Here is a 13,915-nt window from a genome sequence, read left to right as displayed (position 1 = left end):
TCCCTTGGATGGGACTGAAGAAATCCCTGAGCAACCTGATCCAACCTCAAAGCTGACACAGAGTAGAAGACTGGACTAGAGACCTTCCTTAGGACCCTCCCAACCTGAATGATCCTATGCATTCCTCAGGTTTCCACTACATATGCTGGATATAATCAGAACATAATGGGTCTAAATATTTTAACTTGTTAAAAAAAAAAAGTCCTATACTATTGTCATACTATACCAATAGAGAATTTTGCATCTTTCCTCTTTTTAACTGAGAAAGTAGTAGGATAGATTTTCAGTTTGCAGAATACAAAAGCCATTGGCTAAAAATGTCCATCTACCATTAAACTGGCATCATGGTGCTACAGGAATATGATAGGGGAAAAAAAACTATCCTTGATCCAGGATATATCTTCAGATTTACTTTCTCTGCAATGGAACAATAGCTCAAAGCTATTAAGAACTCTGAAAAACTCTCAGGTGTCACCTAAACATCACTTTTGGAGATCATTTGTCTGCTTCAGTTACTGGAACAAATGTCAAAACAGAAGAATTCAAAAAGCTTAGAAGCTCACCGACTGAGATGGAGCGTACAGCAAGTGGCTATGTACCACAAGCTAAAGTCATTCAAAGATCAGAATCTCGCTGCAGTCACTACAGTTTCTGCAAGGTGATCCTTTTGCCACCTTTACATTTCTAACATAGCCCTCTCCCAAAAAGTAAAGTAATTGAGCTGGGACTAGCTTCTCAGCCTGGACATTACAAAAAGAAAGACTACACTCACAAACAAAACCAAAATATGTTCATGGTCTTATCAGATCATTACCACTTCTCAGTGAAAAATAGCAAGATGCCCTCCTGTTGCACAATGAATAAAACCAGTGATAAACTTGCCTTGGTAGGCCAAAGGCTTGAAGCAATTTAGGCTGCACACAGCTGTACCATTAACACAAACAACTGACCAGCCCTCAGGCTACTTCAGTGTTAACTGAAATCAATACCTGGACTGGGAACAGCCTGCCACAGAGAACCTACAGAACGTCATCCCAACTTGAAAAGGAAAAGATGGTGTTTCCCTAAAGCATTTCTTGTGTTCCAAAGACCACTTTACTCCAGTTTTTAAAAGGATTTGCAGATCTGAATATCTCTTGGAATTCCAAATAGCTAGACAGGCAAAAATTCACACCTCTAGCTCAAATAAAAATTGAAGATTGCGCTCCCATTCCATCTAACTCTGGCTTGAACTTTATAAGCCATATATTAATGATATTGAGATACCATTATCAGGATGCCTTATATTTAAAAATTATGCAGAAGCCTGGAGACATTCTGCCCAGCACAGAACACAGCATCTCATTTGTTTTGTGATCCTGGCTGATGTGAATGCATCGCAAGGGTCCCTTGATCTTTCTGCATACAGCTTCTCATTACAGAACCTCCTCTCACTTACCTCCTAAAAAATTTTACTCACACCCACTTCTTGTCTAGCAGCAACCATGACCTCCCACATGAAACCACTGTGACTATCAGCCAAAAAGAAGAAACTGTTGAGGGCACCTGGTTATACTACGCAAATTTACTCAATCCGACTTCTGGAGAAAGAATATCTCTTCTCAATTTCCCATTCCTCCCCCTTACTATAAATGCCAGCAGTTTAGACAGCTCTGTGGTTTCAGAGCTTCAGAGTGCTAAGTATTGAACAAAATACTGCAATAGTTTGTGCAGCAAAGCTCAGTGCAGTCATTGACAATAACAAGTCTTTTTTCTCACTTCTTTCCACAGGCTCTTGGGTTCGTTATCACAAACTAACAGTTCCACTTTCATCTGCCTTCAGGGGAAGATTCTACCCACTAATTCCTACTCCTTCTTTCTACTTTTCGATACTTTCCACAGAAATGTGGCATCAACAACTCTTAATGAAAATTGGTCATAGAGAGCACACAAAAATATTCTTAGACATCACAGTACACAAGACAAGATCACAAAGCCATCTTAAAAAGAAAACATATGTTTTACGCAACATTTTAGTTTTATTTATTAAGCTGATCCTTCAGAATTTACCTTCCAAATGCAAGAAGGTTGTTTTTTTCATGGAAATAAAAATAATTTCAGTGACACTACCACAAAGTAAGTTAATGCTATTAAATAAGTCAAGGTACAGCCAGTGTAATACCTTTTTAACAAAAGGACATTTATTTGCAAAACACTCTGCTTAAATAACAACCAGAGTGTTATCTGCAAGCCCACTCAGATGGCAGGAGGTATGAATTTGCATTTGCTGGCACAGCCTCCCTGCCACGAGGCCCCTTCATTTGCACCGTGTCACTTGTCTGCTCTATTAACATTATTAATTTAATGAAAGAATGCCACTATAGTTTTGTTTCACTTTTTATTTAATGCTTCACTATTTTAATCAGCACTAATTTAAAATCCATCAACAAAACAGAACATATCAAAGCAAACCGACAATAACAACGTTCCTGGTTTAACTGTTTTACATATATGCGTATTGCAGGTCTGCTATGATTTTGTATGACTGGAAATACTACAGCCTCTACCCGATTTCATATACACGGAGACAAAACATGAAAATGCTACCCTACAGTTTCATGAGAAAGAGAAGTTGAATCTTAAGAGGATAAAGATATTCCAGGTTTTGTGATGGCTTATCCTTCTGCTGCTCAGAACAGCACTGGGTAAAGTCCAGCCCAAATACATATGGGAAAGCAGTCAGAGTTGCCACAGTTCCAATCAATTATTATGGCGACGTGATGAAACAAATTCAGTGCATAAACAGACATTCCAACTTTAGTTAACGGACAAGATGATTCATTGTTATAACATGGCAAGGCTAAATGGAAAGACAAAGGCAGAGACACTAAACTGAATACTAAGACTGGAAACTTCCAGATGTGAGTATAAAATGCCCCTGAGCCAGGGTTACTCAAAATATAAAATACTTCGGAATGTACTAAAATGAGATAGTTTCTATAGTTCTGTCAGAGTAATCATTTCACCTAGCTTCGCAATTTAAAAAAAAAAAAAAAAAAAGAAGAGTCAAATTATATCAGGAAAATTATTTTCTTCCCCCTTTTAAAGCATACCTTGCATTTCCCAGCAAAGTGATTTGTGATCTCTGTCTGATTAAAACTCTCCAAATCTTCTTTTAAAAAAAGGTCAGAAAAATAAATCTGGTTATGGAATAGAGGGGAAGTCTTTGGTTTCTTAACTGCATTTCTGTGCCAAAATTAGATTTAAATGAATATCATAAAACTGTATTTGCAGTCTGCTTCTAAGATCTAGATGGTGGGTTTGTCATTCTATTGTAAATTCAAATTTAGAATAATTGATACATTTGTAGCTCTGATTACTTAATTCTAATTGTCCAAGTTGTAATGCTAGGTTTTATCAGTATCATAAATAACCTCTTCTGTGAACTAGGGGGAAAAAGGCACATACAACCAGGTAACAGGTCTCTACTGGTTTTATTGTGCACGTTTCTGGCCAGACTATTACCTTTTTTACAGTAACGCTATTATGAACAAATTTGAAAAACAACAACAAACAAAAAACCCCACCCAATCAAAAAAAATACGCACAATTGAACTTAAGTCCTAAATCAGACAAGTTCTTTAAGAAGTTGTACCTATTATGTACGTAGTCTGATTAAGTTAAGCAAAGAGGTATCAGCTGGCGCTTACATCAAGGAAAAGGCTGAGCAAGTTAAAAAGTTTGGTAAACCAACACTTCTTGCTTTCCAGGTCAAACTCTTTACCCATCTCTTAGTTTTGAAAGCCATGCCTTCACAGCAAGGTCTGCAAACACACACTCACTGACTGGTGAGGCCCCAAAAGCAGCTGAGGCATCAAAGTGCTAGTAGACCTAAGTGGAAATAATATCAACGTTCACACTTTCTGGACCTGTAGGCTAGAAAAATGTTTTAAGATTTAAAGTCTACCTGCAAATTATTCCAGCTGATCACAGAAAAGAGGTTTACTTGCTTCAAGAAAAGAACTTCTATTCTTTTATATTAAGCAGATTTTGTATATATATATATATATATATATATATAAACGCCTACATCAGTTTCAGACATTTACTTTTACAAATACTACAATAAGCCACACGTAAAAAGTGAGGTCTAGAGAACTACGCCTCCAGCAAAACAGAAGATTTGGTTATGACTGCCTCAATATGACCAAGAACATTATTTCCCAGGAGACAGAGAAGGAAAAAAGGAACAAGCTGACAAGAAAATACTGAAGCACTTTCTTGAATATTTCAAGAAGAAATGTGTGAAGATGAAAACATCTGACACCGGAAAGCTCAAGCACAACTTCATTTCCCTATTATAAACTGTAGAATTAGACCAGTCCAGTCGCAACCAGAAGTCATTAGCTTACATGCATACATCTAAGCTTATACAACAGGAAAACAATGGACAGGTTTGTAGGTTTTTTCCCTCCCTCTCCATTCTTCCACCAGTTCAACACAGTTAGAGGAGTTACCTTCCCTGGAGCAATAATATGCTGACTTCTACCCTTTCCGCACTACAACCTCTCCATTACTCTCAGAAGGAATAAAAACTAAACAAAAATGGAGACAAGTTTTGAGCTGTTCTGTGACAGCTCTAGACAGGTGAAGACTAAAATTAGTCAGCTGGTCCAGGTGAGAAAACGTCTGTGTTGCTACAGCTCATATTAATTTATCCAGCCTACCCGGGCATCATCCAACATATTGGCACAATACCAATTGATTTCATCGTGCTAGCTGAAGCACAGAGGACTTCCACTCCCCAGCCTAAATTTGGCATATTTTGTGAACAGTTTAAAAAAAAATTAAAAAATCAAATTTACTTCTGCTGTTTTCCCCTGGTCATTGTTTTAATACTAAGGATGCAAAACTACTTTGTCACTAGGAAACTTTCACATAGCTTTAAAAAGGGATGTAAAATATTGCTTTCTCTCCAGAATTTATTTTTGGTGGTGTCAAGTAACTTAAAACATCTTTCTGTTTTACAACTTCTAGTCACAAACTTTCCATATCTACTCCTCAAGGGAGGAGGTGTTTTCATACAAGTATTTCGAAATTTTCTTAAGCAGTACAGTAAAATACTACTTGATTGACACTGTGGTTTCCATTATGTTATTCCTTAACATCTTCTACTTGGAGAGTATCTGTAATAGAACACTGGCTTTAGCCATCCATCTAGGTTTTCAAGCTCTTGAGACATTTTACAGGTAGGGTGCCAATGCTAACATCATGCCAACATCAAATGATTTAAAGACAGGCTTTTTACAAGACCATTAATATTCATCAACTTAACAGGATCTTGAACTTTTTGCTGGAGTCTTGACAAAGACTTTGTTTACTTTATGGACTGCAATGGTTGGAAATGCTAGTCCTACTTTACATTGCTTTACATGGTATGAAACTACAAAAAGTGTAAAACAAGAACTTCTGCACATGAGATCATAGGGAAAATTTCATATTTGTGTTTTAAAATATTTGAAAAGTAAAGTCTCTATAATTACTTACATAAAAGGTGAGAAGAATGTCTCAAGGGGTAACAGAGGGCAACAAAGATGGTGAAGGGTCTAGAGGGGAAGACGTATGAGGGGAGGCTGAAGTCCCTTGGTTTGTTCAGCCTAGAGAAGAGGAGACTGAGGGGAGACCTCATCGCAGCCTACAGCTTCCTCACAAGGGGGAGCGAAGGGGCAGGCACTGATCTCCTCCCTCTGGTGACCAGTGATAGAACCCAAGGGAACGGAATGAAGCTGCGATGGGGGAGGTTTAGGTTGGATATCAGGAAAAGGTTCTTCGCTGAGAGGGTGGTCGGGCACTGGAACAGGCTCCCCAGGGAAGTGGACACAGCACCGAGCTTGACTGAGTTCAAGAAGCGTCTGGATAACGCTCTCAGTCATATGCTCTGATTCGGCTGGTCCTGTGTGGAGCCAGGAGTTGGACTTGATGATCCTTATAGGTCCCTTCCAATTCAGGATATCCTATGATCCTATGATCAAAGCTAGCAAATACTTTTAATTTGATTCAATTAAACAGCAGGTTTGCTCAGGTGTTCACAAGTCAGTATGCACCCAGTCAGTTTACATCCTCAAGTGATGATTAAATAAATGTATCTTAATCTAAATATACACAGAAATATTGTGCTTGCTCTTCAGCTGGTGTCAATCACAGCAGTGCCATTGAAATCTATAGAGCTATGGCCATTTTTTACCAAAACAGGCTGGTGGCCAACTGAAAGGGTTTTGCAGCAAAACAAGAATAGGAAAGAACAGCATTACTCCTCAAAATTTAAAGTATTTCATATTTCTGATACATCCCAGTTCTCTTGTGAATGGTTCTCGCTTCATTTTGATAGTTGCATGCATGCATGTATGAACGAGTCAAACCCATTAATCTGTTTGCCAGTTAAAATTTGCTGATAGCTCATATACCGCAATTTTACATTTAGGTATATCTTACTTATAACCCCTCTGATGCTTTAGCTTGAACATTTTAAGTAATTTTTCCATTCCTGCATGAAGTGGTCAATACTGTCTACAAAAGCCAAAATTTACTTATGAGTAAATTTTACACAGGCTTGGAATATAGGGTGTTTCTATAACTGAAAATTTAAGAAGCATACTAAAGAAATGCTACACCTTTTTTTCTTGCCAAAAATCTCCCTGCAGCACACAATCAGTCTTAGAGACATACACATTAGGTCTAATTTTGGTTTTACCTTACATTTGGAGCTGTTAACAGATAGTAAATGACCTGGTAAATAAGTCCAGTGCATGTTGAAAAAAAGACAGTACAGCAGAAAGAGTGATTATTATTAAAGTACAGTTAAAAATTAATTGGGATGCAAACTATATGTCCTGCAGTGTAATTTAGTGTTCCAGGTTGTTACAGCAATTACTTAAATGAGAATTTAGAATCATATGATACTTTACAAAACATTTATAAGAAGCAACTCTGATAGACTGAAGCACGCCACCCCTTTTTGTTAAGCCAAATTAGAACCAAGTTGTAAAATACCTCCTGAGATTAACTAATTTATGGTAGAGCTACTTTGATAACATTTTAATCACAGCAGCACGCTGCAGTATTATAAACTTTGCCATAATTGCATAGCTATATCAGTCAAAGGTTTTCAGTTCAGTTTGGCCCTACACCTTACAGCATGCAGCCTGTGGGTTCAACCCTGTCTCTTCTCAGGTCAGTGGTAAAATTCCCACCAACTTCACTGCATCCAGCATTTTAGTCTATGTGCCTAGCTGCTGTGTAACACCAACACAGAACAAGGATATAACTTAAAGGGATCCCATCAACTCTCCTTCTCACGCAAGTTATTCCCTACTATCAGCATTGCATTCAGAATTAACAAGATAAATATTTACATCTGTTTTTAAACAGAGACTTTTATTCTCTAACTGGATAACACTTCCTTTCCCGAACAGTCATTTATTTGATTTTTTTTTTATAAAAGCCCTGACAAAACCTTCGCTCAGACTCTTTTAATCTGTTTCCTCTTTGCTTTACGAAAGAGGCACAAACAAGCAAAAGAGAAAGGGAGGTGTGGCTGCAAAAGCACTCTAGCTCAGAAACATCCAGGTGACAGTAAGTGGAAGAAGCAACTTCTGGTTTTCCTTGGTTTCAGACCTGCTCTCGGGGTATTACTTTCATCGCAAGCATCTTCTTCAGAATACCAGGCTCCCCGTCATCCCAACACCTTTGTCGTCAAGATTACTGTGCACGTTACAGTACTCTGTATACTTGTGAAGAGTACAAATCAGTCCCTCACACAAATTATTTTCTTGGGAAAAGGCATAAAGTTACTTTTTGGACGAACGTATTCAACAACAAACAAGCACAAGTTAACGCTGAACTCAAACACAACTTAAACAGTTACTTTATCCTTGAGGGTTCAGTCAGAGATTTCTGCAAACACACTTACCCAAATAGCGGGTTTAAAACCCACTGGGAATGCACAGCTAAAACAAATTCTAGTGAGATTTCCAGACACTGTGACCGTACCTCCACAAGCAGTTGGGATGGTTCATCAAAGCAGACAACGGTGACAGCCAAGTGGTACAGTAAGGAAACTGTACGTGACAGATTTGGCTCTGGGAAACCGCATTCACCGTTCAGCACTCAACGGGTTGCGAACCTGAACGCTTGTTTTCAATAGTTCGTGTGACACCATTCCCTTCTGTTTTCAAAGTCAGGATCTGCTTTTGGAAGAACCGTTTGCCTGCTGCCGAGCCTTGGAAGAGAGCATCGATCTCCCCGAATAAAAAAAGGGGGGACGAGAGCACACAGGGCAACTATTTTTAACAGTGCTTCCCGGGCACTAAGACCAAATGCAAGCCAAAAATGATTTCGAGGACTCTTCCCAGCTTCACTGGTGTGTGCCAGGCTGCAAATGCTTTCTGCAACAACCAAAGAAGCCGCTGTCAAAGCAAGATGCCAAAATGCACGCGAACGCTATTCCTCTCCCCTAGCCGCGGTACGCGGTAAATAAAAGGCAGGAGGCAGAGCTCAGCGGAGTTCGGGCGCAGGGAGCTCGCCTCTCATCGCACCCGCTGAGGGGGAAAGGAAAAGAGGATCCCTCTGCCCCAAAGGAGCCGAGCGGGCAGAACAAGTCACAGACAAGTTGGCCTCGGGGATGCCCGCACGGACCTCGGGGCTCCCCGTCCCACCTCGGTGCGCGCCCCGCCGAGCCCCGCCGCCCCCTTACCGTGCCGCGGCTGGGGCTTGCCCCCCGGCTTCTCCTTCCTGCCGCCCGCCGCGCTCCGCATCCGCCAACACGCCGCCCCCCTGCCCAGCGAACCGGCCATGCCGCGGGCGGGGGCGGCCCCGCGCAGCGCCGCGCCGAGCCTGGCGGGGAGAGCGCGGGGGCGGCGATGGAGCGCGGGACCCGCTGCCCGGCGGCGGCGGGTGGGAGCGGCGCGGTCCCGGCGGGCCCGCCTCCGCCCGGCCCGGTGTCAATCAGCGCGGGCGGGCGGGCAGCGCGGAGCCCCGGGCAGCGCCGCCCCGCGCCCCCCGCCTGGCTCACCCGGGGCGGTGTCCGGAGCGCCCGGGGACGGCGCTTGGCCCCCTGCCCGGCAGCGTCCGTGCGCCGCCGCGGTCTGCGGCTTGGGGAGGGGGGGGCAGAGCGGCGACAGCCCCCTGTTGGTACCGTGGGGAGGGAGAACATCGGAGGAGGCGGTGATGGGCTCCCGGGACCAGGCGGCTTCCACACTTGGGGAATGACAGTCCTCAGCATAAACCTCCTCCTGCCCGCCGGCAAGTCCTCCTACAGCACCTTCACTGAAAACATGTGTACGTTACCTCCTGCCATCAAAATCATCGGTTCTGCACACTCCTGACTCCATAACGATGAGTAACTCAACCTGAGATTCCCACTTCCCACAAGCCCATGTGTGGTGAGAGAGCAGCCTCCCTCCTTCCCTCCCTCACCTCCGCGGAGCCCCCTCTTCCTCGCTAGAGCCCCGGGGACTCCCCCGACGACCGCGTTCCTCCCCTTGCTTTGGCCTCCAAAATTTCTGTGAAAGGACCATTGCAATGTAAGAAACAGAATGTTTTCTCGAAATTGTTGTCTTCTTAAAATCCGATTTAGTGATTAAAAAGTTACAGGCACGGAGAGATGGAATATTAGCAATTTTCAGGCAAGGAAAAATAGTTTGTCCTGAGGCTTTGGCAGAGCAGTGCGTTTTCTAAGTACAAATAAGGTGCATAACTTTTGTTTGTAATCTTGATCATAAATCCACATGTATGTCAAATTATAGCAATCAGCCCTGAAAAGGTATTCCACAGTTGATTTTTAATTTTTCATACACATATATATTTATATGTCATCAGCACCTCCACCGGGTGCATCATTCTTTCTGTCTGGACACTTAAAGTCAGAGAAAATGTATGCAGAATTTGCACTGATCCTTCCTTCGAGGGGGGGGGGGGGGGGGGAAGGAAAATAAAACCTCCTTTGTGCCACTGTATTCCCATCTTGGTTTCCTTGACTTCAAGAAGCTTGTAGAGAAAGATAATTAGGATTCATTGTTATCATAACTTTAAAACTTGAGCTTTGGAAACTGACTCAGAACCAAGTTGTCTGTTTTTGAGGGAGTCTCTTTGGCTTAGAAACTCAAACAGCCAAGGTGAAAAGGAGCCATAGTGTGTGATGCAACAGCACTATTTTGTCCTCCAGTTAAACATTATTCACCTTTTTTCCAACGCTGATCTCCTCCAGTGGCCTCTGCTAATCCGTCATCCATCCTAAGCCCTGAATTGCCCCCAGCTGTGCTGCCTCACCTGTGAATTCTGGCTCGCAGAGTGAGTCAGTCCGATGTTGTCGTCTGCTGAAGCTGTTGGTGTTTGAACACGCTGCATCAGGGGTGGTTTTCATTAGCACTGAGGATGATTCATGTGAACAAGGATCACTGACCTTGACCTGACGTGTACAGATACACCCCGTGGTGATGAATGTAATAGAATAAACAGTTAGATATGACTGCTTATTCCCTCTTGTAATGTTGTTCTTGCTCAACTCTATTGCACTATAATACAAATAATGACTCATTTGCTTACCCTCATAATATCACATTTAGAAACCTGCTATTCATCTCCGCTTGAAGGATCGTGAATAAATACCCTCCCAAAATGACTGATTTAAATCACGTATATTTCTATCACTTGATCCTGTTTCTGTTGTTATTGATAAGGACTACACAAGTGGGTGTGTGGTGTATCATGTCACTGCTGTTCTACAGGAGGATGTTTTTTATAGTGAATAGTCTTTTGTTAAATGTACTTTCATAATATTATTTACACAGGGGAGGAGGAAGAAAGAAAAACAAAAGCAAATACATCTGGAGATATATCTCCTTTTGCAAAGGATATGAAATTCCTATGGCAATTAGCTGGAATGCAAATTAAGAACAGGGTATAAAAAGTTTTGTAGAGAGCAATATTTTTAAATGATATAAAAACAGATAGCATATAAAACAAGGCATTAGTGAGGAGAAGAAAAAGTCTGCAATAGTTGTATGTGGAATTAGTATTCCAGAACAGGTTTAATAAATAGGAAAAAAAGCAAAAATTACTTATACCAACCTTACATGCTTAAATTTGGCTTTGTGCAAAGAGGTATTTTTTCAGAAACTTCCACAGCTGAAAAAATATATTCACAACCCCTTCTTGAAAGATTGATTTTTCCATGATCAACATTTAATAACTTTTTTTTTTTTAAGGAGGGAAAGACACAAGAGTCTTCTTAAATATTATTGTACAGTGTAATACCTGTGATTTAAAGGACCATCATACTTATTTATCATATGCTGACAAAAGGTGTAACGGAGAATATGAGCAGCCTCCGCTGAAAAGAAAAACTACAGATATCATAAAATGATAATACTGAAATGTTATATGATACCTCTATGTATTATACTGTCATTTCTTTAGTGTAGCATCGTAAGTTGCAGGCTAATTTTTGTTTATTCTTGTTTATGTTTCCTGCTCATTTAATGTTGAAGATGTACAACTGTTTTCATGTATTAACTTGGGGCTGTTTTATCACTGGTGAAGGAGTATTTGGATGTCACATCTCTCTGTTTAACGTGTTCTTTGCATAGATGTATTAAACAGACTGGTGATTTGAATACGTGTTCTAAATTTTGCTTATACTGAACTGACTTATTCAGACCTTCACAAGTAGAAGCGTTGCCATACTTGCTTTTTTGCTTAGGCATCTGTTGTTTTACCTAAGAATAATATGGAATAATTTCCAATAGCACCATATCTCAGTGCTGAAATTATTATACTTGCTTCCTTTGGAAAGGGGAATATGTAGTACCTTCTGCCTTGTCAGTTCATCTGAGAACATGACCTCAAATTTGTAAGACTTCAGCTCAGTCCACGGTAGCAATCCAGCTCTAATCTAGAAGCCCCAAGGCAGTTCTGCCCATGCTCACCTTCCAATCCAAAACTTGCTGGCAACATGATTGTAATTTACCATTAATAAGAATTTCCTCTTCGTGTCTTTTGGTACCGAAGATATCTACGTTCTCCTGACCTGGCCAAGCAGAGGAAAGCTAGATGGAGTAGAAAAGCACTTCACAAAATGACACCAATTCCTTGCAGAACACTACTTTGCGTTCCACATGGGAATTCGTGCCCTTCCAGAAGATGCCTCCGGGTTATAATGCATTATGTAAATACACTTGTGATTTTGTACAAAAGCAGAATAACCATAAGCATCCTTTTTTTTTATTATTTTTCTGGGCTAACTTACCTGGCTGCAGCTGCTCTCCTCTGCTTTGTGCAGGTGCAAAGCTGTGATAAAGCAGATAAACTGGCATCTGTACCCCAGCTTACTCTTTCACATCAACCCCAGCTATATTGATACATGGCTTTGGGTCAGCCTGTGTACTCTTTTCTCACGCTTCCTGGTGCTAGAGGAATCGGAAAAACAGTGGGGTGGCTTCGGTACCAGCTACAAGGCAGGGCACAGAGCAGGAGTTAGGCTGCGGCGGCTCTTGCCTTGGGGAAAGCAGCGTCCGCCCCCACGACAACTCTATAATCCTCGCTACAGTCTTTCTGAGTCTTCTTTCTTTTCTGCGCTAAGAGCAGCTGCGCGCACGCTGGCACGGAGTCCAGCAAAGACAGAGCACCTGCACAGTGGGCAGCGGGGATCCCCACCAGCTCAAAACCATGAGAGCACTGCTGGCTGAGGCTGTTGGAGGAAAACTTCAAGGCCAGCCTTAAACAAGTCATATTCTCTGCTTCCTCTGCTCATAACTGTTTCACAGAGCTGGGGGTAGCTTTAGAGGACTAGATATTAATCATAAAAGGGAATGTGCAATGAAGTCAGATCTTAGTACTGAAAGTCTGACTAAAAAGACAGCTGCTATGATTTTATTTTGAATAAAGCAGAAATAGTGACTTATCTATGTATCTACAAAGTTTAATATTCAGGTTACATATTCTCAAAATTCAGTATCTACCTGACTTCCCAGAATCAAGTGTAATGTTTCTCCTACTCCTAGAAACTAGGGAAAAGAGACAGTAACTGTGAAACAATGTCATGCTGGAAAGCAACATTTCTGTTCTCTATGCCATTGCCTATAGTTCTTTCCATGCACCTCTGCTCCTTCAGTTAATATGCCCAACAGCAGAAAACTTGTTTTCCAGCAAATGGAAGCGAAGGGATGCATTTCCAATGGGTAGGACAGAAGATACATTTCATAAACTGTGCCCACCCTTTTCCTGCCACACAGAGTTTGATCCAGTTGTCCGTAAAAAGCAATTGGGGGCCCAAGAGTCAGGGGTGCTGGGTGGATGCACGGTTAGGCAGAATTCCCATTTCATGCAAACGGGATAAGTATGGAGATGCAGAAAGCCCACAGGGTATGGCTTTGACCAGTTATTATTCTGGAAGTTCAAATTTTAAATGAACCTATTACATGTTGAATGACTCGCCAAAAGTCCATTTTACTCAAACTTTTACTCAAATCTGATTAGAGGGAGCTACTTGAATCACGATCCTGTCTCTCAGTTATTGTTGCAGTACATAGCTGTCTGCACATTTTTGTCTTTTCATCCAATATACTGAACAACTACAAGATTTGTAACCTTAGGTTCCTTTATCCTAGTCTTGATGTTTAAGATATTGAAATATTCCACTGTTACTTAGAGCAGGCTGAGGAAAGTGCATGTGCAAGTACATCACTAACCCAGTGACCAAATATTTTGAGAGATATGAACATGTATTTCCAGGCACCACCATTTGGCAGCTCACAAATAAACTGGGAGGTTTCTGAATGAAATAATAGATGTAAAAACAGGTATAAAAAAAATCCCTGAGTATTTACTGTTCTTTCAGGTCAGGCAAGTTTTGGTGATTGAAATACAAAACTAACCTAAA

At 41.3% G+C, this 13,915-nt stretch overlaps 1 protein-coding gene across 1 annotated transcript in view; it reads right to left on the bottom strand.

The window, feature by feature from the left end:
• Window positions 1-8,953, bottom strand: part of ZNF385D (zinc finger protein 385D) — a 429,859-nt gene extending 420,906 nt beyond the window's left edge. The window contains exon 1 of the mRNA XM_075745842.1: window positions 8,732-8,953. Coding sequence (XP_075601957.1) covers window positions 8,732-8,831 — 100 coding nt within the window. The 5' untranslated portion in view covers window positions 8,832-8,953. The remainder of the gene's footprint in view (window positions 1-8,731) is intronic.
• Between the last annotated feature and the right edge of the window lie 4,962 nt (window positions 8,954-13,915).

This window comes from Balearica regulorum, chromosome 2 (genome assembly GCF_011004875.1).
Source record: "Balearica regulorum gibbericeps isolate bBalReg1 chromosome 2, bBalReg1.pri, whole genome shotgun sequence".
Lineage (NCBI taxonomy): Eukaryota > Metazoa > Chordata > Aves > Gruiformes > Gruidae > Balearica > Balearica regulorum.
The sequence above is the reverse complement of the archived record's forward strand: the minus strand, read 5'-3'. Positions and strand labels throughout refer to the sequence as shown.